The sequence below is a fragment of the Betta splendens genome, chromosome 3 (genome assembly GCF_900634795.4).
Source record: "Betta splendens chromosome 3, fBetSpl5.4, whole genome shotgun sequence".
NCBI lineage: Eukaryota > Metazoa > Chordata > Actinopteri > Anabantiformes > Osphronemidae > Betta > Betta splendens.
The window spans coordinates 12,233,985-12,258,601 of NC_040883.2; the positions used below are offsets into that span (position 1 = coordinate 12,233,985).

Consider the following 24,617-nt stretch of genomic DNA (forward strand, 5'->3'; position numbering starts at 1 on the left):
ATTCTTGAATGAGACTCAAATGACTGTAGTGGCACTAATGACTAACTATTAGAAGCAATTATGATTAAACCGCATTATTACATGTTGTGAGGTTTGTAATTTATTACTTTCAAGAATGGGATTAAATTGTAATAATTACAGATGAAATGGCTAAAAGACTGGACTATTCCTGTTTGTTAGTGAAATTCTTAAACGCAGATGATAAAACCTATATTCAGGTGATTCCAGGGTGATTTAATGCCGCTGTTCGTGTTCAGGGTTCCGGATCACCAAGACATAGCGTTTGGAGCCCTGCAGCAGGGAGGGAACTGTCTGGACACCCTGGGTCACTTCGCCGACGGTGTGGTAGGCATCTATGAGTGCCACAACGCCGGGGGAAACCAGGTAGCGTTGCCACGACGACATTTACAGGTCAGCTTATGATGTCCTTGCTCGTAAACCACCGGGTGGTAAGTGCTGGCACCGGTGATGGGAGCACAGTGGTTCTGAATGAGGAGCGGATCACAAGCTTTAGCGGTGGAGCTTGAGGGACAGTGCTTGAGAACCACTGGAGGATCGAATGCAATATCATCCTAATTTGCTAATTTGCATTAACTTTAAGCCTTACAGTGTATTGCATTAGTAGGGGACTTCCATTTGTGTGACTTGTGTATTAATTCTGCTGCAAACACCTGCACCGAAGCATCAGCTTCCAGACAGAATATCGGAAATATGACAGCAGTTAGAGGACGTAGAAATACTTTGGTGTGTGTGTGTGTGTGTGTGTGTGTGTGTGTGTGTGTGTGTGTGTGTGTGTGTGTTTCTCTTTCTCTCTCTCTCTCTTTCTTTCTCTCTTTCTCTCTCTCTCTCTCTCTCTGCTGTTTCTCAAATAGTTTCCTCTAGAAATAGAGCGACAGGTGTTGTAGCCTTGTGGGGAGGCTGGGGTCCAATTTAGACACCACTACTTTTGCATAACTGCTGAACTGCGACTGTTGAGTCGTCATTTTGTAATTGTGCCACATATTTAATGTTGTATGGGAGTTTCATTTTTGTATGATGTCACTAACTTAACAAGTCGCTGCAGCTGTTTTGTTCCAAAGTAGCACATCACACTGTTGTTGCAACACAACACTCTGGGAAACCAATCAAGCTATGTCAAGCATGTGTGAGACCCTGTTTTACTGCTTGTTGGGCCTAAACCCAGTTTTATTCCTCGTCTTGATGGGAGAGATGTTCCTATCAGTGCTGTTTGCGTTCTGATTCCTCTTGGTGGTAATCACATACATCTGTCCTGGCTGAAACTCACTGCTTTGAGTTTTCAAACTATCTCAAAATCAATTGATTTGAAAATTTAATTTAGCCAAATAAGACGAGGGTTCCTGACTGCCAATATCATGCAGTATCAGGGAAATCTACCTTTATCTGCTGGCTTTACATTAAAAGCTTGGTTTCCTTGGTTGGTGTGATGTGTTCAGGCAGAACTCAATGGAAGTCTTTTGTTTTTTGAGGGGTTAGAACAAAAGAACAAACTAAATCATGGATTAGAAAACTCCAAACTACGTTATTGGCTTAACCTTGTGTGATGACTTGTTCATTGCAGGAATGGGCCCTGACCAAGGATAAATCAGTCAAACACATGGACCTGTGTCTAACTGTGGTTGATAGAACGGCCAGCTCCCTCATCAGGCTTCAGGGCTGCAGAGAGAACGACAGCAGACAGGTGAGGACGCAGCGTTTTTTTTTCGCGTCTGCGCCGCCGGTGCTTTCGTGTGCGCCGTTTCACCGTTGCTCCGTCCCTCCTCGCAGAAATGGGAGCAGATCGAGTCCAACGCCAAGCTTCGCCACGTGGGCAGCAACCTCTGCCTGGACAGCCGCAGCGCCAGGATGGGCGGGCTCACCGTGGAGGTGTGCAGCCCCAGCCTCAACCAGCAGTGGAAGTTCACCCTCAATCTCCAGTCATAGGGGCCTCTGCAGACCCTGCAAGAGTTGGATTCCGGATAGAGACACTAACAGACTCTGGTGTGGAGGTCAAAGAGAACGGCAACGGATGGATTAATGGGTGCTCCTCAGCGGGTGGGCATGTCTTCACCCCTCTCCCCCCACCTCACACCTGAACTAAAGGGCGACATCCGCGGGGGGGAGGAGCCTGTAGACCGCAATGGAGTAAACGGGAAACTGATCGATGGTGACGATGAGGCGCTCCATTCAACTACATACCTCAGTGTTCTTTCATTGATGGTTCTGGAGGCAGGTGGCGCGTGAATCCTTTTTGTTCTTCAACTTCCTTCAATGCTGGTCAAACAGAACTTTGATATTTTTAATTTGTAATTATTTTATTTTATTATGTATGTGTTTTTTTTTTTCCTCAAAGTTAATTCTCCAAGAAGGGTTCACGGGAGTTTTTGTTGTTGTTGCCCTGTTTTGTTTTGGAAGAATCGGATACTGGGTGCTGTTGCTCCTCTTCCACGCGGGGCCAGAGCCCGCGGCAGCAGACGGGAGGTTCGGCTTGGGATTTGGGTGTGGATTGCTGTAAAGGGAGGAAATGGACTCAGGTCCCGTGAGCTTTTCCACTCGTTTGCTCTTGGCGGTTTACAGGATCACGGGCCGATAGAAGGATGCTGGGTGTGAACTGCTCCGACGGTTCAAACACCGGGTCGGCCAGACCTGCAGTTCCTGAAACTGGAAGGTGTCTTAACCTGACCTGAGGATTTACTGTTTGTAGCACTGGCTGCTACTTCATATTCACTTTGTCTCTAAAAACAACACGCAAACTAATCTCTGATGATTCTGTATTTTGTTTTTTGTTTGTGTTTTTGTTCTTTTGTCAAAAAATGAAACCAAATTCAAATGAGAAGCAATTAAATAAGTTACATCCTTTTGCTTGTGCAGCTTAATACCTGCTGTTGGTTCATGCATGGTGTTATTCCTTTGCTGCTGTGGGGAGCTCTCCGTCTAATAACCCTGTCCAAACTGACCTAATGTTGAGGCTTCTCTAGAGACAGAAGGCGTTTGCTGTAAATGGACAACAGTAACATCAGCGAGATGAGATGGAGGCTTTGCAGATTAGTTCAAGGAAACTCTCCAGGGTGCTAGACATCGAGTCATGAAGGGCTTTGATGGACCGTGCTTCATTTAGAGAGCTCACCGTTGAAACTTTGCTAATTTCAGATTGAGAACAGATGTCCTGCACAACGGGCAGTTTCCAAAGTCCGGCTGCAGCTGATGGTGTGTGAGGCTCCTCCCGGCTGCATGTGTCAGTGCTCAGTTTTTTCTTTTCCTCTTGCTGGAGATGAACCATCTGTTCTCATACTTTTATTCTTTGTCCTCCTTACGTTTCCATTAGAACTGAGCAGATTTTCAGTTTTTCTTTTGCTGTCCTGACGACAACCAATTTTTAAATGTCACCAGACAACGAGGAGATGCTTATTAGCTCGTTGTTACCTGATGATGTTACTGAAACCATTCACAGCGCGTGGTGGTGCTTCCTCTTCCTCCGGTCTCTGCCTCATCCCTTCATCCTCTCTCTGTCACCAATCACTAACGATGAAGGACTTCAACATCTGTTTTGCATTTATTTGAAGCGACTCCTCACTTGGCAGCTTCAGGGCAACTGCATCACAGCATCTTACAATTTGCAGCCAACCCTTGTTTGTAATACCACCTGTGTTTCTGTCCTGCTCTCATACGCACATTAACCTGTAATTGATTCATTTTTTTTCCTTTTGTTTATTCATCTGACAAAGGCAGCTGGCCTCGTTTGCTCTGCTGCCTGATACTCCTGTTCCTTTGTTTTTGCCTGTCTTTGACGGTCATGCATCTGTAGCAGAGGAAGTGAAGGTGGAGCCGACTTAAGAAGCCTATCCTGTGACTTGATGGGTTGCTGCATTGTCCCACGAGTGTGAGGCCGGAATTATTATTACAGCCTGAGGGAAATCTTGACCAGAATCATGGGCCCAGTTGTGTTTTAGAACTTTACTTGGATTCAATGCTCATCAAGAGGCGGATTTACTGTTGAAGACCAGAAAGATTCAGTTGTTTTCAGAATATAAGTGTTAATGAAACACTTGGTCTTCATTTTTTGTTGGGCTTTATGACTCTCCCACATTTATGCATCCAAACATATGAAATGAAACAAAACGGATGTGTTAAAATAAAAGTCTGATTCACCGCTCCATTGGGGATGAAGAGGAGTGTTATCGTTCTTCATCTTGGGTTCATGCTCCTCATTGTGGCACCAGGAGCCATTTGATTTCTACTCTGAGAACTAAATGTTGACATTTGTTTTATGAAGCTTACCACATCCCAATCTTGATGCTTAGTCCTACTAATGCCTACTTCTGAGCATTGGGAGCTAATGTCTACCATCTTCTGTGAGGGTGGGACACTCTTGGTTTAGTGGCTTATAGCGCCCTCTGTTGCTAAACTTCCTTTTTTTCCTTATTTACTTATATTTGTCTGACCCTTTGCTTTATAATCTCTTACAGCTCTAGCTAACTAACTGACATCACAGAACAGTTCCTAGAACCAACTATCACTCACCCGACCATGACCAAACTGTCTGCTGCAGCAGCCCAGATATATCTTGTTTCATCTTTTTCTATTTAATCCAGTCTTATTGTTTTGAAGACGAACGATTCGTTCTTTTGTTTGATACTGTTTTTATGTTATTCAGAGGAAATGACTGTAATAATTAAGTAGTCCAGTGCCTCTATTTTGATTGGATGATTAAATGTTTACATCTTTAGCACAAGGTGCCAAAGTTCCTCCCTGGTTTTGTTTTCCCTGCGTGAGGAGGAATAGGACACGGGCGAAAGCCTTTGGAAAGAGCATAAGTGGCAGATAACTCGTTATTTTTTTGACTACATCATTTTTCTTCTATCTCATTGTTCTTTCTTTTCAGTCTACACCAGGGGGTGATGGTTCTTACTTGCTAATCTGCTGTCTCTTTTTTAATAAGGAGCATGGGAATAGATCAGACTGCCTCTTGGTTAGGTTCTTTTAATAAATTTGGTGCACATCAATTATTAAATGGATGTAAATGTTAATGTGAGCGAAGCTGCTAAAAGCATCCATATTATTAGCATTAGTAAAAAAAAGCATTTAACTGAACACCGTCAGTGAGCAAAAGCATCTCCACCCCTAAGTCTGTCATTTAGGAAAAAAGAAAAAAAAAATCAATGTTTTATTTTGAAGGAGCGTAACAGGAGGTGGTGTGAGGGCCAAGCAGTTTTCTCCCATCTTTTTCCTTACAACAGGAAGTCTTGTGTCCTCACTTCCCCTCTGGGGGTGACCAGAGCAGCAAAGCCCAGTAGAGACATGCGGCTTGTGTCTGCCTCCATCCTTTGCTACCAGAGACTGTAACGATGTATATGAGTCTGGGCATGAGACTCAACCTGCACACAAGACACACAAATTACTGTAAATGCCTGATTATCTGGTAATGACAGAGGTCAATGAAACGGAACAAACCAAGACATGGAGGCGACTGAGGTGTTCAAATGAGTGGGTCATATGGCATGAGAGGTCACACGTGTAAAAGTGTATATTTTTGTATATACCAACATCAGTGTGTGTACAGTATGTACATATATACACAGTGTACTCAGCCGCGGTTCTTAGTTTTGTTGTCAAACTGTACAGCGCTTCTGTTTCCTGTTTTATAGATACTGCAGAAATTCAACTTTGAATGAGGAGAAATGATTAACTTAAATAAATGCATTTATATATATATAAAGCAAACGGCACGGCGTGGTTTGTTTATGGCTGATGGTTTATCTACTGAGCACCTCAAACAAACTCTTGTATGTGTTTGATTGTCACTGACCCAAAAAACAAATGGAAAAACCTGATCAAATGATAAACATGTGATCTGCATGAGAACGCCTGGAAAAGTGAAAGTAAAAGTCTGATCCAGTCAGACTGTTTACACACACCTCATTTTGAGGTGAGAGACGCTGCACTTTTCCAGACTGAAATATAATTGATAATTATTGCAATTTGAAATTACCTACACATTTTATTTACTAAATAAAAAACTGTGTCATCCATGTCCACCATTAAACAGAACCTTACACAGAGCTTGGTTCCTAGTCAAGAGTTTATCTTCCTCTACCTCCATCTACTGTGGCAGGACGACTCAGGCACAGAACAACAAGTTGCTCAGGTACTGGAAGGTCGACCTCGTTCTTACAAGCTCTAGGGTCCTTAAAACATAGCTATTAATGTAGAGTCGGCTCATATTTGCTTCATCATTTCTGTCAGTGACAGATGTTTGATTGGTGATTCGTTTAGCTTCTTCTACTTCATTCTTTCAACGTGATCTCAGAAGTTTAAACTTGGACGTAATTCTACTGGTCTAGTTTTAGGTGTATAGTTGAACATTTGAAATACAAAATCTACAGTAGCTTTTGTACTCTTTGTTCAGGAAGGAAAAAATTCTGAAATTTGAAATTGTATCACTTTTTATTAACTCGACCAGCAACTGAAACAAGTGTTTCCTCAACATTTGTTTTAATAATCAAAGACTCTCTCACATACAAAGACCGACACAGGCAGTGTCCTCAGGCGTAGTACTGCAGGTTAGCCTTCTTCTTGGCTTGGACCTCCAGGATTCCCTCCATGTAATCCTCATGGTTCAGCTCTGTGGCGCCGCGACGCAGCGCGATCATACCGGCCTCCACACACACAGCTTTGCACTGGGCGCCGTTGAAGTCGTCGGTGCAGCGGGCCAGCTCCTCGTAGTTGACGTCGGGACTGACGTTCATCTTGCGGGAGTGAATCTGCATGATGCGAGCCCTGGCCTCTTCGTTTGGCATTGGGAATTCAATCTTCCTGTCCAGGCGGCCTGAACGCAGCAGCGCAGGGTCCAGGATGTCCACTCTGTTGGTGGCAGCAATCACCTAAAAAACATGGAGTGATGTCATCACAGTGAATAAGCCCAGGTATATACTGTTAACAGATGAAATGTCTTTCATTGACAGCATCTTTACCTTCACTTGCATGTTGGGCTGAAACCCATCCAGCTGGTTCAGCAGCTCCAGCATGGTCCTCTGCACCTCTCTGTCTCCTGCTTTCTCGCTATCAAACCTCTTGGTTCCGATGGCATCCAGCTCGTCGATGAAGATGATGGACGGGGCTTTCTCTTTGGCCAAAGCGAAGGCATCTCTCACCAGCTTGGCTCCGTCACCGATAAACATCTGGACCAGCTGTGGACCTGCCAGCTTTAAGAACGTGGCTTTGGTCTGCGCCGCGCAGGCCCTGGCCAGGAGAGTCTTCCCGGTACCAGGCGGCCCATACATCAGGACGCCTTTTGGAGGCTGAATGCCCAGGTTTTCGAACTTCTCCTTGTGGTTCATGGGCAGGACTATGGCCTCCACCAGCTCCGTGATCTGTTTATCCAAGCCTCCGATGTCACTGTACTGCTCTGTGGGCCGCTCGTCCACTTCCATCGCCTTGACTCTGGAGTCGTACTCGGTGGGCAAGGTCTCCAGTATCAGGTAGGAGTCTTTGTTGACACCCACCAGGTCTCCGGGCTTCAGCTTCTCTGCGTCCACCAGGCCGATCACCGGCAGGAAGTAGGTTTGTCGAGTGGAGGTCTTAATGACGGCGCACTTTCCTTTCCTCTGGGAGTCCAGGTCCACATTAGCCCCGTCCTCCTCCTGGTCGTTGGGGTCCACATCCAGCAGCTCGATCACGTTGGACACCAAGTACGGCAGGGTTTTGTTCACCTTTATCTTCTCCGTGTTTTCCTTGATTTTATCCTTCATAGCCTGCAGTTCGTGGGTCACCCTCAGAACCTCGCTCTTCATAATCTTTATCTCGCTGTCGAGGAGACGAGTTCGCTGAACAATCTCCTCTGTGGACATTTTTAACACTTCTTCGCCGATTCCATCTTCCACTTCGTCCCAAACTGATTTGTCACTCAGCGACGCCATTTTTGCTCTGTCTACAGAAGCCTGTGACGCAACGGAAGTTAAAGACTCTTCTTCCGTATATTTTGAAAGTGTTTTTTTTCTTTATTCATAAATTATAAAGAGTAGACAAATTATTACAAGCAAATAAAAATAACAATAGCTATTAAACATCTTAAATAATAATAACACATGAAATATGTGTAGGGGGTATCAACCTGTAGCAGCTTACATTTTAAATAGACTGATTAATAACGTTTTGATATTAGCTATTTTTTAGATGTTTTAACTTACCTAAAACGTAAATGCAAGTGAAAGGGACGATTTTCTTTTTAAGATTTCAATATACCGACTTGTAAATTTGTTTGGTCCGTTTTTGTGAATAAAGTTAAAAAAAATCAAACTACTTCCGAGAACCAACTAACGACGTTCGTGAGCGCCGAGGAACCGACGGAGGGTGTTTCGAGTCCCAGGCTGAAACATTTTCATTTGTAAACCGGTTTTATCTGCAGTAGTGTGACTGTAAGTTGACATGGGCATGCCGCGTTGCACTGTCATGTTTTTAAGTTATTTACACTTGTTTTAATAGATAAAGCAACTGTTTTTCTTGTTGCCGTAACGCATTTGACTTCATAGCTAGTGTGGCTAACATTAGCATTGTAGCTAACTTCAGTAGTTAGCCAGTTTGTTTGATATGTGAGGTTTTGAGTCTTCAAAACGTCCTGCTGGACGAACATATAAGGTTATACATACGGTTCTCACTTGCAATTTATGCACACAAATAATATATATTACGCACTTTGCATAGGATATAAATGAATGAGCTAGAGGAACGTTAAGTAACATTTAAAGCTAAATGTATTGGTTAGTAATTTGCGCGTGCTCGCGCCGCCACTGCAAGCGTCATGTACCCTGTGACCTTATGATTCACGGTAGTAAACACTACTAATGTTTGTCTCAACTAACTTTGGTTGTGCTCCTTTCAAGCTGGACATATCTTCAAAAGACAAGAACAGCCCGGTTCCGTAAAACCCGGTTCGCTGTGGTTGTTAGTGTTTTCATTCCTGGTTATCTGAACTAACGTGACGGCTTGAAAAGATGGAGCAGAACAACAGCATACCTCCTTTCCAGGGGCTGCCTTCCCCCCAGGTAACTCATTATATGAAATACTTATTATTAAGACATTGTAACCGACCACGTTTTACCAGGACAAACCATTGGCCTAAACTTAACGTGCTGTATATGTGGATGGAAGTGTGACACTTTTTTTGCTATTTTAGAAGTTTGCAGTTTACTGCTTTCTTTGACTATTGTGTACTCTTACTTAATTCTATTTATATATCTATATTACCGTGAACACGTAATAAAGGAATAAAGTGTGTGAAATAATTGATTCTTACTTTGTTTTGTGATGGTAATGTGTTCAGGGTGCCATGACCCCAGGCATGCCAATCTACAGCCCAATGATGCCGTATGGCACAGGCCTGACACCCCAACCAGTCCAGAATACCAACAGTCTGTCTATATTGGAGGAACAACAGAGGCAGCAGCAGCAGCAACAAGCACAGCAAGCACAACAAGCTAACGCGGGTACATTAGCCACTATTGTCACATTCCTTTGCATTTTTTCACACCAATGAGGTGAAATCATAAACTACTTTTTCTGAAATTGTATATTTGTGTATTCTCTGTTGACTGCAATGAACTGATTATATGGAAAGAGAAAACAAAATGTTCTGCTCTCCAGGACTTCCAGGAACTTCAGGGCAGACCCCCCAGCTTTTCCATTCCCAATCAGTAGGTACAACAACCACAGCTCTACCAGGGAACACGCCGCTGTACCCTGCTAACACCCCACTGACCCCCATGACCCCTATTACACCGGCCACACCAGCCTCTGAGAGCTCTGGAATAGTACCACAACTTCAGTAAGTTAGAATCTTCAGCATTCACTTAATTTTAAATGTTTGACGGTGGTACCACTACTAGACATTACTCTAGGGGAGATACATGCAAGCACCGAAATTGTGCTGAAGATACAAAATGATAGTTTGAAAGAATATTTGACAATCCAGTGATGCCTTAGGGTGTCTGGGTCTTATGCATAGGTTTCTTTTAACATAACTGGATATGTACTCTGATCTGAAACCTTGATTTCATCCTGCCTTTTATCAGAAACATCGTATCTACTGTAAATCTGGGCTGTAAACTGGATTTAAAGACAATTGCACTGAGAGCCAGGAACGCTGAGTACAACCCTAAGGTGAGTCGTATAAATGCAGTGAGCTCTGGGTAATAAAAAACATGACTGGTTATTTTCCCTGCTGCCAGACAGATTTTAAGTTACAAGGAGCCACTGTCACTTTTTAGAAGTTGAGGTTAGTGAAGCATCGGTCTACATATGGATAATGATGTGCCCTTAAAAATATAGACTGCTGTTTGTTGTGCTTAGGGCCAAATGTTGTAGACCTGTGCTTGTGGACATGATCAACATTCTTTCCCAATTTGTCATTTTTTACAGACATGTGACATATTCTTCTTTCTTTTAGCGTTTTGCTGCTGTAATCATGAGAATACGAGAACCCAGGACCACTGCCCTAATTTTTAGCTCTGGAAAGATGGTCTGCACTGGAGCTAAAAGGTATCAATCTCTTAAGTCATCTTTTAATGTACTATTGTTCATAGTAATAACCCAGTTTTACGGTGTGCTTAGTGTGTACATATATTAATTATCAATACCCTTCTCGTCAGTGAGGAGCAGTCGAGGTTAGCAGCCAGAAAGTATGCACGTGTGGTGCAGAAGCTTGGCTTTCCTGCCAAATTCCTGGACTTTAAGATCCAGAATATGGTGGGCAGCTGCGACGTGAAGTTTCCTATTCGTCTGGAGGGTTTAGTTCTCACACATCAACAGTTCAGCAGGTAATGCCACTAAAGATAGAACACATGATTCATTCTCATAAATATACACAAGCAGTCTCTTCAGTTTAAATTTTACTGACATTTAAGATTGTGTGGAGCAGCAGAAGAATAAATGCTCCATCAACTAATAATCCACAAGCTCATTATTCCAATAAAATGTAATTGAGTAAAATAAAGTGACCTGTGTGTTGCAGCTATGAACCAGAGCTGTTTCCAGGACTAATTTACAGAATGATCAAACCCAGAATTGTCCTGCTCATCTTTGTTTCTGGCAAGGTTGTACTCACAGGTAAGATCAGTTGTTCTTCACTTCACTGACTTTCACACATAATTCTCATCATGTCTTGATCTACATCCTAGTTGTCTTCTATAGTCATACCAAAAACCTTTTGTCAGATGTGTGTAAAGTAAGTGCATATGGATTATGGATTTTTAATAGTTTACTCCTTTTGTTTTAAAGGTGCCAAGGTGAGAGCAGAGATCTACGAAGCATTTGAGAACATTTACCCCATCTTGAAAGGTTTCCGTAAGACAACGTAGAACCGTGGGGGGCTGCTTGGCGGACTGGGCTGTTCAGGGATGTTTTTGTCACTTTTAACATCTCCTCAAATTTTACATCTTTTAATTTTAAAAAAATACAAGGTTTTATATATTTTTGGGATTTGAAACTCTCTGTTCCCTCAGTTTTTCAGGCTTCCTTTGAACACACCTCTTATTGTACATAAGACTGTAAGTAAATGTAAAAATGATTACGAGAGAGAAGGCAGTCTGACTGGGACTGCTGCTGTTTTTATTTTTTTTGTTTTGTACATTTGCATTTTTATTATCCTCTGTCCTGCGGTTTTACGAAGACGTGTTTGGGTCTGGCTGCCTCACATTCCTATTACAGTATTTGCTGACTGAAGATGGTAATTGGATGCGTTTTCTTCCCACCATATACATTCAAATTCAGTCTGATTTTAGAAACATATGGTCCATAGGGATGAGCAGTTACTGAAGCTCTTTAAAGTTGAATTGGCATAAGATAATAATGGATAAACGAAACAAATCTCGGAAGTTAATGGTTTCCTTACTTTGTTTCTGGAAGGAGTGGAGTAATTTTAAACATTTTGTCATGTCGTTTCTGAAAATTGTTTCATGGTTGTTGTTTATTTCAACTGTTATTTAGTGTGTTCAATCTTAATTTGGATAATGCACAGCACCAACTTGCATCTTAAAACCATTAGCACTACGACTACAGTGGTACATTGTGTTCTGTTGCCATTTTTATGTAATATTTTCCTTTTTGGGCAATTTAGAACTATATTTAAACATCTGAGTTAAGTGTTTGCACTTTTGTTTCAGGTGGTTTAAAACTTCAGCAGTCCAAAATTTTAAGAATTCTCTTTTTGTGTCACCATTTCTATATCTGCCCCCTGACAGCAGAAGGCAGACCATGTGGAAAAGTCACTGAAGTCTTTTAGTATTTATATTTTGTGAAGCTGAGCTTGGCAGCAGACAGAAGAGCAGGAAATCCAACTAAATGTAAATCTGCTTCCTGTTTTTGTTAATGTGCTGCAATGTACATTAATAAACATGTACATACTACCAGCTGCTTTATCAAAACACTTCCCCCCCCCTGGAAACAGTGAAGATACCGTTTACTGCGTCAGTCTGCAAATTAGAACTATTCACCGATTCAGTGGTTTGATTAATGTCAGAAATGTTTTTGAGAATGAAAATGTGATTTTTAAATAATGAAAATGCTCAACTACTTTTCAATGTTTTAATGGAATATCTACAAGCAGATTTGACTTTGACAAATAAAATAAAATTTATTTTGTCAAAATGCATTTTAACAATTGTTTGAAATAGACAGTCTCGCATGCATGTAAAAACAAAACAGACAGTCATGAGGATGGTTGTCAGAGGGAATGAGATAAAAGAGATATAGTAACTAAAGGCTTAATAGGTTTGCACAATGGATTATTAAACAGACATGGGACCCTGTAATACTTCAGTTCCTTTACTACCACTGTTCTGTCAAACATTTGAGTCTTAAATTTGTTTTAAAGACTTAAGATAATTACCTACAGATTTTAGATGTGCTTTGATGCTTGTATTGAACTGTATTCAACTGAAAAAAAGCATTTAGACACCTTTCTTAAACTTACTGTATAGTTATAATAAGACACAATCCCAAAACCAGTAAAACTCTTGTTTAAACACTATGTAATGGTGAAAAGAAACATAATCTACTAACCACAAGGTAGACATGAAAACTCTTCAGATAGTCATAAAGCAGTTTTGGATCCTGAAGCCTTTATGAAATGATAAGCAGTCAGCAGTAACTCATGACTGCATGAGTTTAAATCATGACAGAAAATCTACAGTTCGAGTGCACCCTCCTTGACAGTCTCAGCTGGAGCAGTTTGATCATTTTCTATCTGATCAGGTCAGCCTCACATGTCTGCTTCATTTAACCACTTTAATCACTGCTTTCTATAATGCACCAGTGTGGACACCTAAAATGTGTCCAGTGGGATTTATGACTGTGTGTGCTGATCTGAGCTTAAGTCCTGTTTCCAGATAACCTCTGGGCAGTACTGGTCGTCATGGTTACAGCTGTTGGAGCAGGTGTAGACAGCCAGCGTTCCCCAGTCGATGCTGGCTTCTGTTGAGTCCACACACAGAGTGTTTAACAGCTGAGGCATCACCTACAGACACAAAAGTCATCAGTGAACTGGGTGAGTATTTTATGTGTGAAATGACACCAACAGTAACATCCAGCGCTTGAAACGTCATTTTGCATGTCTTATGGATTTAGCTGTAAATGTTTAAAACTGCTATTTAATGATGAGTTTTCTTAAGAGTACAGGGACATGAACAACGGTGAAAAAAAGAAGTTGTTTGGAACCACCCAGTAACGGCACAAGGAAGGCAAAGATCTGAGACCTGCTGGAAGGACGACCAACTTCCACAGGCTCTTTGTCAAACAGCATTGAAAGAACGCAAAGTAGACAGAGACATTACCTGAAACTCAAATATCCTCTTGCCACCACAGCTACATGGTGGGATATCCTGATCTGAAGGGATGTGCTGAGAAGAGACCCACAGCGGAGAGCCGCCTCGGCTATAACGCACCACCTAAACATCACAGGACACAGGTAAAAGTAGAGAACAGTTATCTTCTGTGTGGAGCTTATGACATCATATGTGAGAACTGTCTTGCTTTTCCATTCAGGTTATTCAGGTTATTCTATAATACTATTACTTTTTACCTGGTGTGGTTCTGGTGCAATTCTTTTTTTAAACTGCTGGAAGGCTCTGTTATCTTCAGTTTCATGCATAGCCATCTCCTCCAAATCTGTGTCTGCAAGGGCTAAAGAGCAGAAAGATATAATGTTTCTAGAATTATCAGTGAGTGAAAAAACGATAATTTGTTCACACTGATGAAATGCTGTTTGGTGATAGCATCAGTCGGGCATAAATGAAAGCTTACTGTCTGCTAAGGAGGAACAGTCCACTCCCCTTTCAGTGTTGTCCTCCACTGGTTCCTCAACCTCCTTTGTGTCCTGGTTCTCCTCTTCAGGTTCGGTGACGAGCTCAGACTCAGGAAAGAGGAAGAGAGAATCTGTAATGATGGAGGCTTCTACGGATATAGAGATGGACAAAAGATAGAGCAGATGAATAAAATCATGTGAAAAAAGCAAGTACAGAAAATACAGCCGCACTACAACAACAGGATTCATTGTTCTTTATTTAGTTCAATACGCCATGTACAAATCCCCCATTTCTTCATCACAAGCACAAAGTCTGAAATTTCCATTAGCTGTATTAGTAACATGAGAGCTCCAGTGCGACTCACTTAACCATCATCACTGCATAACATGCAAATGCATACCTTGGCTGCAGCACTCCTTCTTGTGTGTGTGTTTCCAGTGGAGGGTCTGGTGGTGTTTTCCACAGTAAGTCACAGTGTGGCAACGGGAACAGGCTTTGTTGCCTGGGCAACCACAAACCCAGCACAGTTTAAGTCCAGACACAGGCAACACATTTTGGTCCTGTTCAGGATCCTTGGGGGGTTCATCCTCTGAAGAAAGAAAACATAGTAGACTCAGAAACACTGTATAAAGATGGCTTCAAGAAGGATTCAAGTATATGACTTCATCACAGGGCGGCACGGTGGTGCGGTGGGTAGGTTCTGGGTTCAATTCCCGGAGGCGGCCCTGGTGCCTTTCTGTGTGGAGTTTGCACGTTCTCCCCATGTTTGCGTGGGTTCTCTCCGGGTTCTCCGGCTTCCTCCCACAGTCCAAAGACGTGCATTAGGTTGATTGGACTCTCTCCATTGCCCGTAGGTGTGAGTGTGTGTGTGTGTGTGTGAATGGTTGTCTGTCTCTGTGTTGCCCTGCGATGGCCTGGTGACCCGTCCAGGGTGTACCCTGCCTCTCGCCCATAGCCAGCTGGGTTAGGCTCCAGCACCCCCTGACCCCGCATTAGGGAATAAGCGGCTTGGAAAATGGATGGATGGACTTCATCACATAAAAACTGTCAAGTGGGAAAGGTACAAACCTGGTGGAGGCTCATATGGGTAGAACTCATTCTTCCTGGGAAGCTGACTTCTAAAGACTGTAAAGGGAAGAAACGGAATCTGTCAGAAAAACTAACAAGCCTTGTAACGATATCTGATGTTAAAGTACTGACTTATTGTTTGATATGACAAAGTATAAATAAATAAAAAATCAGTGTTATATATTATATTTACAATAAAAAAAACACTTGAGAAACTGATACCAAGAACAAAGATCAAGCTCTACTTGTGTGTAACAACAATAAAAAAACACAAACCTTTCACACATCGACTGTCGTTGTGTGTGTAGCACTCGGGGGTTTTGCAGCAGAACACAAACAGTGTCCTGTGGAAACTTCTCTCCTGACCAGATATTGGTGCGTAAACCTGTGGCATAGATGGAAAAACTATGACTGGACTGCACATTTACAGTAAACCTTACATGTAACAGATGCTGCCTTTACGTGAGCCCAGCTGTTGACTGACCTGCAGCAGAAACACCATGGGTTGGCAGCAAATGTCACACCCCAGCGCGGGCAGACCCCTCTGGCTGAGCCACGCCGGTTTCCCCCCGACTTTGCTGGGGAACTGCGGGGACCGAAGCCGCCACGGCTCCGCCTCCTCCAGGAACCCGAGAACTACCTCCGCCGAGGACATTTGGTTGCTTGTCAATTAAGTTCTGTTAACAACTATCCAGAAAAAGCGAAGAGTCAACACAACACATGCTGCGCAAATACGGCTCTGAAAATGCTCCTGAAGGAAACACAGACCGGATAGTATTTGGTTCCGTGTTGCCCGTAGATCTCTAGTAATATATGTATAAATAGATAAAATAAGATAAAACTAAACAAAACATTATGTCTTTTAAATTTATTGGAAACAATAATACCTGGTCTTTGAGATCTTTGTTACATTCAGTTTTTCCAGTTTTAGGAGATGATTTACTCCGTTAGATGGCGCACGTGTCCTTTGCATCTGTGACGTTTCACAACAACTTAAGGCTAATTAAAACACCCTCATCAAGTACATTGATTCTTGTACTTTAGAGTATTTAAACTACAGCTTTGCGGTACTTACATATATCCTAATGTAAATAATAATAAATGTTAAACAAATAGTCAATTGATCCATTATTTATTATATGGTATGATAACATATGTCATTAACATGCTTGTATTCATTACACTGGCCAATACTTTCCTAGAATTTGACCCTAAACACAAGCTTACCTAATTTACTACTTATATAATTACCCAATAACTTAAGACTTAAGTAATTCCCCTAAAAATTAAATGTTTACCTAATGAGAATTTGTGTTTTTACTCCCATAAAGTCTCCACAATCTGGCTAACAGACGGATGTCCCCACAAAGTGACTAAGTAGTATAAACACACGCGGTGACGTCATGTGACGGGGAGCTGAGCTCGGTTCTGTCCGCTGAGTGTCAGACGGCCACGAGCGGCGAAGCAGCGTTAATTGAACCGCTGCTCTTTAATGAAGCTTCAAGCAAACAGCTCGGGTTGAGATGGACGCGGTGTCGGTTCTGGGCGGTGCCGAGTGAGCAAAGTTTCTAATGAGACTATGAAAGCGAAGTGGAAGCAGCGGCGGCAGCTGTAGGTCGACCCGCTCCGTTAACGGAAGTATGGACGTGGAAACCGGACCCAACCGGGACTGAGTCTCCGAACCGGTTTCATGGCACCTTCCTCTCCCTGCCAGATGCCTCCGCGGGGCGACAGGGGCTATAACCCGGCGTCGGTATCCCCTGCTCCGCCTGTCCCACCGAGGAGGGTCCGGAGCCGGGACACGAGCTCCGGCAGGACGCGGCGGTCCGGGGCCGGCACCGGGGCCGGTACCGGGGCGGCGGAGAGGCGGGTGAAGTGTGTCCTGGTCGGGGACGGAGCTGTGGGTAAAACCAGCCTGGTGGTCAGCTACACCACCAACGGATACCCCACGGAGTACGTCCCGACGGCGTTCGACAACTTCTCAGGTACAGCACCAAAGTCCAACCTCAGGCTTTGGCCCAGTAGAGTTCTATGAAGTCCCATTACTGTGCTTGAGCAGCTGCTGACCTTGTCATGTGTGTGAATGTGTGTCTGCAGCCGTGGTGTCAGTGGACGGACAGCCAGTCAAACTGCAGCTGTGTGACACAGCTGGACAGGTCAGTGGTTCCCAGCAGCAGCGTTTCCTACTGCTCCAGTATGAACACAAATACAGTTTAATGTATCTGTGTTTCCATAACACAGTTACGTTGTAGGAACAGGTCACAGGAAGCTTTGTACTCAGTTGGATCGTGACCAAACATGATGATTAGATAATCTAATTCCTTGGACACATGAAGTAACTACAGTGTTGCTATGAGTCTGAAATTTCACAAAAAGCTCCTAAAATGTGAGTTATTTATGTTTAATAATTAAGCAAAGCCTAGTTATGACGTGTGGAAACTAAAAACATGTGAAGTTAAAACACGGTATCTATAAAATCTAAATTAACCATAAAATACCATGAACCATGTGAGGGAAACTGACCCATCTGTTTGTTTCTCCTCAGACCTGTTTGATGAGAAATCCAATCTACGTTTTACTCACTTGGTTCAGTCTCTCGTTTCTGCCGCACTCTTTGTCTGGGAACCTGCCTGTTCACGTCTGATTTATCTTTCTAAGGAAACATCATCTAATTGCAAAGAAGGAGATGATGTAATTATATCAGCAGCAGGTGTTTGCTACAGACGTGAGCTATGAATAGTTAATAGCTATTTGCTTACTGTAAAAACGATTCATTACAACAAGTCTGATTATGGAGCTCACTGCTGTTGTGACGTCATCATTTGTGTGGAGGTTATATTGTTCTTCCTATGAGCCATCACATTCCCACACAAAGACCCTGTAGGGAGGAAACGCACCAGGTCGTTACCAAAGAACAATGTTAGACTGGAAATCATTTGGTTTTCTATAGAAAGTATAAAGATAGATTCAGTTTTCATTAAAGGTAGACTGTTTACCCTCACCTCAGAACAACAGCCTGTTAAATAAAAATGTAGAGAAAAAAGGCTTTTTAATGCTAAAGTGATTTTATAAACCCTGATTAGACCCATATTTAAAATCTGACGCTCCTCCACTGCGTTACTGAGATACGTTGACATTAACTTTAGAGGATCAGAGTGCTTCATGTTTTTTTAATTTCATTATCACAGGATTAAAGAAAGCGCTCAACATTCTTCTTCCCAGTCCCCTGTCTAATTATGCGTGAACAGAACGGACTCGGCTCTTTGTCTTCAACCCGTGTCTTGGTCTCCTCTGACCTCCTCCAGGATGAGTTTGACAAGCTGCGCCCTCTGTGTTACACCAGCGCCGACGTCTTCCTGCTGTGCTTCAGTGTCGTCAGTCCTGCCTCCTTCCAGAACATTCCTGAGAAGTGGGTCCCCGAGATCCGGAGCCACGCGCCCTTCGCTCCCCTCGTCCTCGTCGGCACGCAGTGCGACCTCAGGGACGATGTGAAGGTCTGGACACAGCAGCAGATACAACACACTGATCATCATATAATCATCATGTTTATTATCATCAAAACATCAAATGGGGGCTTTGTCATAGAAAATCCTTCATATATAACCCTAAACACTGAATCAGTGTAACTAACATGTTATACTTAATAAATTATTAATGTTTTGGTTCTATTTACGTGTCCCAGGAACAACTTAACTGTGTTATTTCCATCTGTGCTTTTTGATAAAGGCCCCATTCAAACTCCTCCCGCCTCAGTCTTTGTAGATGCTATATTTAGCACTTTAAGCACATTGTTTATTCAGAAGCGGAAATTTAAAGCCCCACTTCCAAAACAAACTATAGTTGCCTTATCTGGTCATATGAGGTTCGATCTGTGACATCGGTGCAAAGAGTTGGAGCCTCGGGGAGATGATAATCAGTTACAGCAACCTCCTTATTTCTTTTATTAATCTAAAAGCATCATTCATCAAATTAATCTGCAACATGTTTTAAGTTAGATGACCTGAACATATGTAAAATACTCCAAACATACTCCTTGTTTAATCTGCTGCCCTCAGGTTCTGATCGACCTGAACAAGTACCGGGAGCAGCCCGTGGACCCGTCGGACGCCCGGCGCTGCGCGGTGGAGATCGGCGCCGTGGCCTACATGGAGTGCTCCTCGCTGACCCAGAAGAACCTCAAGGAAGTGTTTGACACGGCCATACTGGCCAGTCTGCAGAACTGCGGCCCGCACAAGCGCCGCAGAGGGAAACAAAGGCCGTGCAAACAGAACCGGCAGACGCCGGACAAGATGAAGAGTCTGTCGAAGTCGTGGTGGAGGAGGTACTGTTGCGTGGCCTAGAGAGAAGCAGCAGCAGCGGGTGGATGCATGGACGCAGCGGAACCAGAGGAGCAGGACCTCACGCTGAGAGCCAAAGATTTACTACTGAGCTCAGCCGGGTTTAACAGAACCTGGGCCTGTTCGCAAAGAAGAACTAGGGATGTGCCATTTTGTGCCAAAATGGGCTTTTTTCCCTCCCTGGAATTAACATCAAGGTGATCAAGGTCCTCTCCAACCACAGTGAATATGATTATGATGTTCATTCTGGTCCACATCTGAACCTTTGTCTTCTGTGCCTCATTCATTTAAGTGATGTTCAGCCCAGTGTTCTGGACTTTAGACCAGCAGAACTCCTCATTTGATCACTGAACATTATTTTTAGTTTAGACATTTTCCACCCTGTGGTTGAGTTTTTTATTATTTTCTCCTGCTCACATGCTCACATGCTCACATGTCGGTTTCAGGCGCTGTGTGATTTTGGACTTTTATGCATCTGGATTTTTGTTGTTTTATTTGGTTGCTTCGATCGCTTTGCTCCAAAGTGGGATCAGAATGTGAATCAGTTTGGAAAAGACATCAAAAAACATCTCACACATAACACATTGCAAATTAAGGGTAATTATGAACTATGAAATAAGCTCAGCTGTGCTTGAAGGGCTTTGCAGTCTGTGTAACTGGGCTGGTACCAGCGTGGTTTAAATCAGAACCAGTCCGACTGACACTCAGCCTTAATGGGACAGAGGGACCTTAGAGCTGTGATGGCTCTTCCTCCTAACCATCATCACATTGTTCCAACAGCCACAGCTCCGTTCGGCAACCGGGCGACTTGTATTTGGAATGTTCCCCCGTCCTCCAACAGCTCACGTCAGCGTTCAGGTTTCAAGGCAGGCAAAGCCTTTAAACGGGTTTCTGATAATAGTCTGGCCTGATGTGTGTTTGATTTATCTGTCCGGAGCCTGAAGTGTGAGCACTCAACAGAATTGGAATTCAAGGAGCCCTTTGCACGTGTTTCATTTACAGACTCAGCAGCTTTGCTGCAGGACAAAAGGTTCTGGACAAAGTTGGACCTCTTCTTATTTATTGACCTTCAATTTGATTTCCCCTGTGTCGCTCCTACACTACACAGCATCTGTACCTGTTGTGTTAAAGCTGCAGCTTCCTGTGTCTCCTCCAGAATCAATTTGATAGGTTAATGCAGATGTTTTGCTGAGATTCTTCTTCTCTTGTCTGAACGAGCTTGCACCAGCACTCCCACCTCTGGTTCTGGCCATTTTGTTAACAGTGGGATTTAGTCAGAGACAGATCCATTTTCTTAGCGTCAAATAACTGTTATAACTGTTAGCCCAGAGCTAAAAGGGCTCCTGTTACCGCTACGTGGTAACAGGAGTCCTGGGTCAGGATTAGCCGTGGGGTGAGAGGCTTGATCATTTTCCGAGGGCGGAGCTGTTTTTCTGTTTTTCGTCGCTACCTGACGTGCTACTGTGTTTTTCTGTGCCTGTCGTCTCGTGGCTTTTTTTTACTGGCATTCTGGAAGTTGACTCAGAGCAAATGTAATAGTTTGGTGTAAGTCCGGCATGTAGCTTTGAATGAGGTTTGTTAAGTGAGCAGGCCGGAGGAAACATGGGGGATTTCTGACTAACGCTCCTCAGACTCTTGAAGATGCTGATAATGATTAGGACATTTGTTGAGAAACTAAACACACTTACATGTTTGTGCTCGGTGACTTCAGGCCTCAGTCTGAAGCCTTGGCCAGTTTCTGCTGAAGATGTGAGTGAATGTTCTCACTGTGTCGCTTTGCTCATGATAGAAAACCTATTGTTTCTTCATGGGGGAAAGACATAATAAGTGGCTTGTCTGGCTGTTTGTGTGCAGCCTTGGCTGGTGGTGGATCTAAGTAGGCTAAAGGTCACACAGACACTGATGGTAGCTGCCACTTCCTGGCCTTTAATCTGTCCCCTGCTTTCACATTTACTATTGATTGGCAGCTGAGAGTATTTGTGAAATAGTCAGACGTCCAGGACGCATCTGGCCTGGATGAAGCTGAGGCGTCAGAATATTACAGGAGCCAGAATGAAGTGAGGGATCCGCAGCACGTACAGAGCGGCCTGCAAAACAGAGGAGGGACGTTGTAATGTGGAACAGATGGGTCTGAACGTGAACTATTGTGTGGAGACGGTCAGAGAAGAGACGCTGGAGCATTTCTCTGTACACGAAAACGGAATCTAATGGGAAGTTAAAGTGCTTTAATTGGATGTTTAGATGCTGAGAATAACAGTCTGATTCCAGCTGTTGGTTGTCAAACAGCAGAACCCTGGATTGAATAACATCACCCATGCTGCTGTATGAGATGCTGCTTTTATGAGCGATTTTAATATTTAGTCATTTCCCCTTTTGTCAGACAGTAAATGCCCATAAAGCCGTGAAAGCCTGGGAGAACGGACAGAGGGGCTCATTGTGGCCGATGAAGCTCACCGGCGCTCGCTCACACTGGGACCCAGTGAGGACCGGCCTCCATGTTTTCATTCTGCCTGCATGTGGAAACACTGTAGCAGATACAGTAGATCCGCTGCTGGAATCCGCTCACGCTGAAACCGAGGGTCAGTCAACGTTACATGTGCTTGTACAGACATTTTATATCCCCAGAAATAAGGAAAACTTAGGGTCACGCCCGCTGCGTCTTGTTGGTTTAGAGCAGAACTGCAGGAACCCTGTGTAACGCGCCCGCAGCCCCGCGTGACGGGAGCCGTGGGCTGTGGAGGACAGGACGTGTTTTGTTTTAATCAGCGACCCGGCACTGAGACACCGGACGTAGAGATATGTGTGATAAGCAGGTTCTATGCAATGCTGAGTTCAGCCGATTCACGTTGGACAGAGGAGATAAGATGATGAGACACACAGAGACGGACTCATCCCGCTTCAGAGCGGCCCGTAAACAGACTCGCTGCTTTCAGGCCCGCAAGGTTACGCAACCTCTGTGTTTTGAAGGCTGTCGTGTGACGTTTAGTTGTGACAAGCCTCTGCTGTGGGAAGCAGTGTGTGTGTGTGTGTGTGTGTGTGTGTGTGTGTGTGTGTGTGACTCAGTCCATTATCCTGCAGCTCATTCTGCTCAGCCAATGAATCACCCTGATTTTATTTCTGACCCTAATTATGTAAAAGCAAGTAAATCTTTTCTTTTTTTGTTTTTTCACTACCAAATAGTTACCATCACATATTCTATTAGTTATAGCTTCAAAGAAACACATCCAATGTGGTGCTTGTTGTGTTTCTCATGTCTGTAAAACTGCTTAATATGAACCATCCAGTCATCCAGGCTTTAATTCAAGGCTCACTTCCTAGTTTAGCAGAGATGAAACACACATCTCTCCAAAGAAGCTGCAGTGTAACGCCAGCATGTGTGTGTTTTAGTGTCAAAAAAACAGCAGAAGAAGAAAAGGACGTTCAGGGAGCGACAGACGGGCGAAAGCCGAAAGACGAGAGAAAACCCATAAATAAACGCACAGAAACTGTGTAACTGTACGATTAGAAAGTTTGAAGCAGCTCGTGTTCAGTGCGTAGGACGGTGCTCAGAGCATCAGACCAGTTCACATGCCAGCATGACGGAGCTACACTGGGCTCCAGTGTGCGACCAGATCAAACACACACCTCTGGAATCCTTTCTGGACGTGGAGCTGCCTGAAGGTGCTTTATCTCCGTCCATTCAACCTCTGCCCTCACACAAACACACATCTTCCTCTTTCCTTCCTTTCTTATCTCCTTCTGCTGCCTTTTCTGGGTCCTGTCAGCCACTGAAGCACATCTTCCTGCTCAACCTCCACAGCCTGTTGTGCCAAACATCCTGGTCACATGGTGTTTGCTCTGTATTTGTGTGTGTGTGTGCACGTTCAAAGTTCATGGGTGGTGTCATGCAGTGTTTCCACTGCTGAGAAACGGTGTGACACACACACACACACACACACCCCAACCCCTCCCCCGTGGCTCTGTCCAGCTGACCAACGATGAGGTCGAGGTCATCATGCGCCATGGTTTCACATCCTGGTACAGTAAAAGCTGCTCAGTCTCTGGGTAACATCTGTATCAGACTGGATCAGTTCATGCTGATAGTTGATACAGCTGCAGTTTGAGGTTTGCCTCCAACCTGATGTTAACATCCATTCAGCAACTACTGACTTCCCACATAACTCACTAAACACACTTTTGGGAAACCGGGATCAACTGATATCAGGAGGTGGGAGAACGCAGCCTCCCTCCGTGGCCTTCTACACCAGATGTAGCCAACTGGTGCACAGACAAACACGCGGTTCTGAGCGGCCAGAACCTTTTTCTCAACGGTGTGAGCTGGCACAGAGGAGAGAGAGAGAGAGAGTGAGAGAGAGAGAGACTGCTTCAGTGTCAGAGTCTCGGCTTAAAGCGCGTTTACTTCAACTCCTCTAATATTAAAACTTCCAGGACTGTGGAAACAACAGTGTTTGTGTGTTTTAAGGTGACAGATAAAGTGTGTGTGTGTGTGTGTGTGTGTGTGTGTGTGTGTGTGTGTGTGTGTGTGTGTGTGTGTGTGTGTGTGTGCGTGTCTGAGGTGAAGCAGACTGTGGGGGAGAGGATGAGGGAGTCGGGTTCATCAGATAGGACAGTGAGTCATGGGACACGGGAGAGGATGGTTCTTTAGGTCCTCCCTTGGAATTACTGCAGTTTGTGCATTTTCTGGCCATTTCCTATAACAGAACATGATTTTCTGCATTTACTGAGAATGTACAGCCACACACAGAAAACTGTCTTAGGCTCAGCTTCATCCCAAGAGCAGAGTAGATGGCGAGATATTTTATATTAAGGAACTTGTGTTTGACAATTTATCATTTTTCATAATATTGAAGATTTCCCATGTTGTATTGTAAATAAATTGTACATTCATGACATTTGCTAATGACTGTATTCTGTTCTGGGC

At 43.7% G+C, this 24,617-nt stretch overlaps 5 protein-coding genes across 6 annotated transcripts in view; 3 read left to right on the forward strand and 2 right to left on the reverse strand.

Annotated features, from left to right (window-relative positions):
- galnt2 (UDP-N-acetyl-alpha-D-galactosamine:polypeptide N-acetylgalactosaminyltransferase 2) overlaps nucleotides 1–4,723 on the forward strand; it is a 34,895-nt gene extending 30,172 nt beyond the window's left edge. The window contains exons 14-16 of one of the 2 annotated variants that reach the window (XM_029144779.3): nucleotides 258–411; nucleotides 1,580–1,699; nucleotides 1,786–4,723. In XM_029144779.3, coding sequence (XP_029000612.1) covers nucleotides 258–411; nucleotides 1,580–1,699; nucleotides 1,786–1,941 — 430 coding nt within the window. In that variant the 3' untranslated portion in view covers nucleotides 1,942–4,723. The remainder of the gene's footprint in view (nucleotides 1–257; nucleotides 412–1,579; nucleotides 1,700–1,785) is intronic. The other variant, XM_029144780.3, reaches the window with a different exon arrangement.
- Nucleotides 4,724–6,422: 1,699 nt separating this feature from the next.
- Nucleotides 6,423–7,941, reverse strand: psmc3 (proteasome 26S subunit, ATPase 3). Its single transcript, XM_029144784.3, has 2 exons — nucleotides 6,969–7,941; nucleotides 6,423–6,878 (listed from the first exon to the last, which is right to left on the reverse strand). The coding sequence occupies exons 1-2, from the start codon at nucleotides 7,911–7,913 to the stop codon at nucleotides 6,540–6,542; spliced, it is 1,284 nt and encodes a 427-aa protein (XP_029000617.1). The 5' UTR covers nucleotides 7,914–7,941; the 3' UTR covers nucleotides 6,423–6,539.
- Nucleotides 7,942–8,250: 309 nt separating this feature from the next.
- On the forward strand, nucleotides 8,251–12,640 carry tbp (TATA box binding protein). The gene is made up of 9 exons (XM_029144786.3): nucleotides 8,251–8,411; nucleotides 8,877–9,038; nucleotides 9,317–9,479; nucleotides 9,637–9,817; nucleotides 10,065–10,152; nucleotides 10,439–10,530; nucleotides 10,641–10,808; nucleotides 11,003–11,097; nucleotides 11,269–12,640. Exons 2-9 carry the CDS (start codon nucleotides 8,988–8,990, stop codon nucleotides 11,346–11,348), a joined length of 918 nt encoding a protein of 305 aa, XP_029000619.1. The 5' UTR covers nucleotides 8,251–8,411; nucleotides 8,877–8,987; the 3' UTR covers nucleotides 11,349–12,640.
- pdcd2 (programmed cell death 2) lies at nucleotides 12,559–16,752 on the reverse strand. The gene is made up of 8 exons (XM_029144785.3): nucleotides 15,844–16,752; nucleotides 15,636–15,744; nucleotides 15,360–15,416; nucleotides 14,692–14,880; nucleotides 14,290–14,439; nucleotides 14,069–14,169; nucleotides 13,821–13,934; nucleotides 12,559–13,504 (listed from the first exon to the last, which is right to left on the reverse strand). Exons 1-8 carry the CDS (start codon nucleotides 16,012–16,014, stop codon nucleotides 13,334–13,336), a joined length of 1,062 nt encoding a protein of 353 aa, XP_029000618.1. The 5' UTR covers nucleotides 16,015–16,752; the 3' UTR covers nucleotides 12,559–13,333.
- A 48-nt stretch (nucleotides 16,753–16,800) lies between these two features.
- On the forward strand, nucleotides 16,801–24,586 carry rhoua (ras homolog family member Ua). The gene is made up of 4 exons (XM_029144787.2): nucleotides 16,801–17,344; nucleotides 17,457–17,515; nucleotides 18,665–18,853; nucleotides 19,415–24,586. The coding sequence occupies exons 1-4, from the start codon at nucleotides 17,050–17,052 to the stop codon at nucleotides 19,697–19,699; spliced, it is 828 nt and encodes a 275-aa protein (XP_029000620.1). The 5' UTR covers nucleotides 16,801–17,049; the 3' UTR covers nucleotides 19,700–24,586.
- Nucleotides 24,587–24,617: the final 31 nt, after the last annotated feature.